General features: G+C 44.2%; 1 protein-coding gene across 7 annotated transcripts in view; it reads left to right on the forward strand.

The window, feature by feature from the left end:
- Positions 1–6,453, forward strand: part of Map4 (microtubule associated protein 4) — a 137,373-nt gene that overhangs the window by 103,688 nt on the left and 27,232 nt on the right. The window contains exon 1 of one of the 7 annotated variants that reach the window (XM_013346527.2): positions 3,335–4,868. The exons of the other annotated variants lie outside the window; for them this stretch is intronic. Coding sequence (XP_013201981.1) covers positions 3,479–4,868 — 1,390 coding nt within the window. The 5' untranslated portion in view covers positions 3,335–3,478. Of the gene's footprint in view, positions 1–3,334; positions 4,869–6,453 lie in introns of those variants that run through there. 7 annotated transcript variants of the gene reach the window in all.

The raw sequence follows: 6,453 nt of genomic DNA on the forward strand, positions 1-6,453 counted from the left end.
CAATAAACCAAGATCCATAGTGATGCAAAGTGTCTGTCTCTATAGCACACCTCTACTTCCACAGCACTTTTATAAGAAACTGTTTTATTCATCTACCTCTGTCCTGGCCACCCACATGGCAGGTGTGGTATGTCTCCTTCCCTCCCTAGGAGCACTCAGGAAAAGATTACCATGTAGTTCGTAAGTCTACAGGAAGGAAAAGAGTTTTGTGAAATGCTAAAGACTAATATGTTTGAGGCCATCTTATGCTAATGAGTCCCTGTTTCAAATAAGTATTAAGCTATTTTTCTTTGCTAATAAAGGAAACATTAAAAATAGAGAGCCAGAGCTGACCATGGTGATGAATATGGTTAACTCCAGTATTTGGAAAACTTGAAGATACTGAGTTACCAGCCAATATGGGCTGTGCAGTAATACCCTGTTTCACAAGTAAGTAAGTTGGGCAGGTATGGCGGCACACATTTTTAATCCTAACATTCAGGAGGTAGGAACAGGCCAATTCTGCGAGTTCTAGGACAGCCTGCAGACCAGCCAGGACTGTGTAGTAAGACCTTGTATAAGCGGGGAGGGAAGCTAGGTAGTAAATAAATAATAAACTTTAAAAGGAAGAAATAGGGAGATAGCTCACTCAGAAAGTGTTTGCCTTGAATGCATAAAGTCCTGAATTTGATCCCCAGAACCTGTAGAAAGACTAACCTAACTGTTAACCTTCCATCCAGTGAGAGCCCATCTCAAAGGAGGTAGTTGGTGTTCTCCAAATGATGTGCTATTTTCCTTTACCCTCCAGGCATATTCATATATATCAATGCACAGATAATTTTTTAAAAAAGAATTTGGGTGGGGATTTGTCTAAGTGGAAGAACATTTGCCTGGCATATGCAGGACCCTCTGTTTGATACTAGCACCAAGTTGACGGGACTTTTTCAAAAGTATGTCATCCAGTAAATAACGTGAACTCTTAGTCAGTGGTATAGGAAGATGGTGCTCAGAAATGAGGCCTCAGGTTTCCCATTATATTTTCACCTTTGGTTGTGGGCAGAATACTTTTTACCCCCTTTTGGACACTCTTTCTATAAAATGAGGGAACAGGTTGTAGGAGCTGTTCAGCATCCTGTATACACATTTCAGTGTCCTTACAGAACTGTTTTTATTGTATATTTTGGATTCGGCAAATGGGATATTTTCTTTTAGGCAGTTAGGTTTTGAGAGTTAGCTGTTTTATCCTCTTTCCATTAATACAACATTGAAGTTAAGTTTTAAATGCGTGATAGCCATTATGTGCCCTCCCCCCTCCTTTTGTACTAGTTGGGAAAGCCTAGGTAAACAGGATAAAAGTAAAAATAATTGGGATTCAGGAGCAAGTTTCCATGCCACTTTTTTCTGTAGGCATCTAGTAGCCAACTCATGGCCACTGTGTTCAGACATACTGCTACCTCGCTGTCATGGGGCAACAGGGCTATTGGATGTACTAGTCCCTAGAACCTCAAGTTTAAAATCCTCATAGGATCTGAGTTCTGTGACACTAGTAGCCCAGAGACAACAGGAACCACAGAATTCAGTGTATCAAGCTTGCATATAAGGGATGCACAGGGACTTGAGAAATGCTGTACATCATTCATCTTTGCTCTTAAATCAAAGATAGAATGGGTTGTTTTTTTCTTTTGAATTGAAGCAGAGTTTTAAGTTCTAGGCTGGCCTCCCAACTTCAGCTGCCTGAATCCTTAGAACCACAGGGATAATACACAAACCACCACCATCATCATTTTTACTCTTAGGAAAGTCCTTCTTTAGGATTGTGATGGACTTTTTCACAGAATCATGTGTTAGGACAGGAAGTGAATTATAAGCCAGACAACAAAATCAGTTTTGCTCCAAGCAATGCACTATACAACAGTTTTATAGTATAAAGTGGTCTCCCCCAGTCTAGAAATTTTGTTGTGTGATCACTCAGCCCTAAATACATGGTTTGTAAGCTACAAAAGGAAGCTCTGCCTGCACTAAATGGGAGCAGTGGGGAACAAGCAGTAGGAAGTAGTAGTTTTTGTCTAGAGTGTTTGCATAGTCAGTCCCTAGGAAGAGCAGGACAGGTACAGGAGGGAGCACCCACCTTATGCAAGGAACCAAGTAGTAGAAACAAGAATGAAAGCACAAGGGTGATATGCAGTTGCACTTAGTGCTTTGTTATTGGAATGCATGTCCAAAAACCTTGTGCACTGGTGTTTTTGTGAGAGGGTCTCATTTTTGTAACCCAGGCTGACCTCAGAGTCCCACTGACTTACTTGCATCTGCCTCCTCAGTACTAGGGTTAAAAGGTGTGCACCCCCAAGCCTGGCATACTAATGTCTTTAAGCCCTTCATTCAACTCCCAGTACGGGCACCCCTAGAACTCATGGGTCTTTGGAAATCCTACCCAAGTCAGCTTTTGAATTTTATAAAGAAACTAAATTAGCCGGGCGGTGGTGGCGCACGCCTTTAATCCCAGCACTCGGGAGGCAGAGGCAGGTGGATCTCTGTGAGTTCGAGACCAGCCTGCTGGTCTACAAGAGCTAGTTCCAGGACAGGCTCCAAAACCACAGAGAAACCCTGTCTTGAAAAACCAAAAAAAAAAAAAAAAACCAAATTAGAGACAGTTTGGCTGACAGTTTTGAAAAAGCCTTATAATTGGAATTTGATCCCTAATTATAATTTGATCCCTAGAACCCACATGGCTGAAGGGAACCATCTCCTGAAAGTTAATCTTTGACTTCTGTGGTGAGTGCACATACATTAAATAAATAGAGTGAAGGGAAATGGGAGCAGGCCAGTGAACTGAGAGGAAAGGCATCTTCTCACAACCACAAGTAGTTCTGGAAAGAATTGGATCAGCTGCTGTGACAGCAAATCCACCCACGTTCTGTCTCAATTTCACATTAAGGTGCGAATCTGAGCAATTCCCTGGAGTCATTCTTCAGGACTTATAGCTGAGGATCAGCAAATGAGCCTTGCTTATTTTTAAAACAGTTTTTTGAGTGGGTGCATTTAACTGCTAGGCACAGAATCAGCTAAGTGGATTGTGGGTACACGTGTATCTATACCAGTGAAAACCGCAATAATTACTATCCTCAGTGCCTGGATTGGCACCATACCGTATTTTAAATTATAGGGCTAAACAGTGCTAGCTGGCAGGAAATTATATTTACAGATTAACAAACAGTGGCATTCTTTTTCTTTTTGTTCATTCTTCCTTTTCACACCTGGTAAATATATTTAGCACTCAACTGCTTGAGGAAAAAGGGGATTGTGAGGAATACAGAGCTTACCATGAGTCCTTGGAGCTTGCTGTGATGTCACTGCAAACTCCGTGTGAACGTGGGTGGTGTGAGAGCTCTGAGTGAGTGGGGGAGCAGTGGAATAGACGATGTTGCTCCCAGACAAGCAGCCAGCCTCTCTCACTGCTGTGTGAGACCAGCGCTCCAAAGGCAAGCCTTTAGAGTACAGAATGGACTCCCCAAAAGAAATCAGTCAGACTGGATTTGAATGGCAGAGGACAGAGGGTAAACTGAATGAAATCGGGCTGAATGTCAGCATGGATGGGCAGCTGAAAGAAGCGCTTGTGAAGAATACCAGCTTCCTGGAGCAGAATAATAAGCTCTGCTATTTTGAGGGGAAGCTAGACAAAGAACTCAACATCGAAGAGCCTAACAAGGCATATCAAGCAACCTCCGGTCACCTTGAGAGCAGGTATGTGATTTCAGAAACCTGCCATCCCTCAGAGGGCTTAGCACACCAGAAGACAGCTGAGTTCCCTCTGGGACTCACAGATGGGCAAGACAAAGCCTCTATAGTTCAGGGGAAGGTGGCAGGGAAGAATGGACTAGACACCAAAAGCCAGCCAGATCTGAATTTTCCTGGGGCTGCTGATACCCTCGCTCAGTACAGTAAGGAGCAGGAAACCAGTGCTTGGAACCCCAACTTTCACTCCGTGACTCAGAGCCCTCAGTTCTCAAGGGCTGCAACTACAGGAAAAGAGGAGAATGGCTTTATCTCCAGCTGCCCAGCAATTGGGGTGATGAACAACGATACTGCCGAGCAGCCTAACAATCAGTCCTCGCTGCCGGTAGCTATTACCCACCCCGCCCCCATTATTGAGCGTTCGCCCGCCAGCAGTCCACCAGTCACTATGGTGGAATTTACTCAGGATAATTTGAATGCAGGCTTTTACGGCCCAGGCCAGAATAAGGAGTTGGAGAAATTGAGTTCTACAGAGGAGGGACCTATGCTTGACCAAGCCCCCCAGCAGAAAAAAGCAATGCGTAGAGCCCTGTCTGAGTGTTACCACCTCTCAGTGCCCCCGGCTGTGAACCTTGCTGACAAGTACCCTGAGCTACCTTCCCGAGAGGAGCTTCCTTCTGGTCTGCTTCCTCCCATCAGCAGCCCAATGCCAAGCCCTGTGCCCAGGAAACTGGGAGTGCCTGCCATGAGGCGCTCCATGACTGTGGCTGAGGAGCAGTCAGCTAGTTGCAGGCTGAGTACTGGGGAACTGCCCCGCTTGCCTGATTCAGAGGTACCCACTCATTTAACCTCCGAGGAACCAGTAGCCAAGAAGAGAGAAGAACTGATCCTCAGCCAGGACAACAGCAGCTCTGGGAAGAAGGAACCGGACACTACTGGGGTCTATCTCCCCAGTAAGCTGGAACAGATTCCTGAAGGAAGCAGCAAGGAAAGAGAGCAGGAAGATACTAGTGAGGCAAGAGTTGATTCATGTTCCGTCATCTGCCAGGGAAGTGAGAAACAGCCAGGACAGACAGCTCTGTCAGGGAAGAAAGAAATTGAGGTCACTGAAACCCAGAGCACTCCATTGTTGCTGTGCGAAGAGACCCCACGTGATGGTATGTTTCTAAATTCTGCCTCCACTGGGAACAAGCAGACAGTGAGGAAGGAGCCAAAGCCATAGGTTACTGACAGGAGCATCAGCAGCTCATTACTCCTGGTGGGATTGCCTGGGGGAAAGCTTAATTCCCTTGTTGGAAGCTTGCTGGGAGTGAGGCAAAAGAGAACAAAGTGAATCTGGCTGTGTCAATCCGAATGTCTGACTGGATGTGGACTGGCTAGGTTGGCAATGGGTTGGGGGCAGGAGTGGTGGACATTTAAAAACTAGAACTGCTTAACCTCACACCACCTTCCCTGTCCCATCCCCCATCTTCCCACCCCTCTGATCCTGTTGGTTTGAACCAGATGATTCTTGAGCTCAGACCGTCCCACTGCCATTGATTGATTTACTTGCTTAAAAAAAAAAAAAAAACTATCACTTTGTTTAGATTCACAGTGGGTTCATCAGTACTAACCTCCTTTAAGTTGCACAGTTTGGGTGGAAGCTGTTTTCCCTTCTGCTTTGGAGGATGTTTTACTTTTTGTTAAAGTTAAAAAGGGACATTTTATACCTGACTGTTTAATATTCTCCCCCTGTCCTTTATGTTTGACTGTATCATGCTTCTAGTTTTCTTTTTGTGCATGTATTTTGAGGATTTATGGGGAGAAGGAGAAGAAAGGAAATTGAGGAAAGGAGAGACTTGTGACCCAGTAAGAGGCTGAGCTGCCTGGCTCTTTGTGCCGGCCTTCTGTGCTCTCTTTAGTGCCTTTTCTTTCCTTCCACCCCCACTGCTGGCATTGTTGGTGGTCTAAAAAAAACGCTGGCTTTTTCCTGGATTTAGTTTGACCACAAAGGACCTTGGTTCACAAGGATGTTAATGGGAACTTAAAAGACGTGTTTTTGTTTAAGCACTTTTCCTAGGAACCATTCTCAATATTCTCTTGAATACATTTTCATGAGATCTTTAAAATAATTGGGGTGGGCATGTACCATGACTTTTGGGCAGAATCCAGTCTTTCCATCTTTACTTGAGTTTATGGGATTGAACTCTAGGTTTGTCAGACTTGTGTGACAAGCACTTTTATCTGAGGAACCATCTCAGGACATTAGCAAGTTTTTTGTCTTTATTTTAAATGGACTAGGCACAAAAGCTTGTGTTTCTTCTGTGGTCTCTTATATACAGAATTATAAGAATCCAGGTGTCCTGGGCTTTTGCAAACTTGTAGCAATAACAGGACTTAGAAAGTCCTGGTCTTTAAGATCCTCTCATCTGTCATTTGAGCTTCAGAAACCCATGACGGTTATGTCAGAGAGAGTTAGTACTCTGGACCTTCTAGTTGGTAGTGAGTGAAGACTTGATTCTTTTCCCCTTTCAATTGTGTCCCCCCACCCTTTTTTCCCTCCTCCTTTTGGTAGAAGAGATTAACTTTCAGGCACATACATACTAGGCATGGCTTCGTAAATTACCAAAACTATTGAATTCAGTATGTGACACTGACTGTAATCCTCTTCCAAGCCTGGCAGGATAGTGACTTGTAAAAATTTTGTTAGTTTTAGAACAAGCTTTATAGTTCCCACTAATAAAGTTCATGTTGGCAGGAAAA

The sequence above is a fragment of the Microtus ochrogaster genome, chromosome 5 (genome assembly GCF_000317375.1).
Source record: "Microtus ochrogaster isolate Prairie Vole_2 chromosome 5, MicOch1.0, whole genome shotgun sequence".
NCBI classification, from domain to species: domain Eukaryota; kingdom Metazoa; phylum Chordata; class Mammalia; order Rodentia; family Cricetidae; genus Microtus; species Microtus ochrogaster.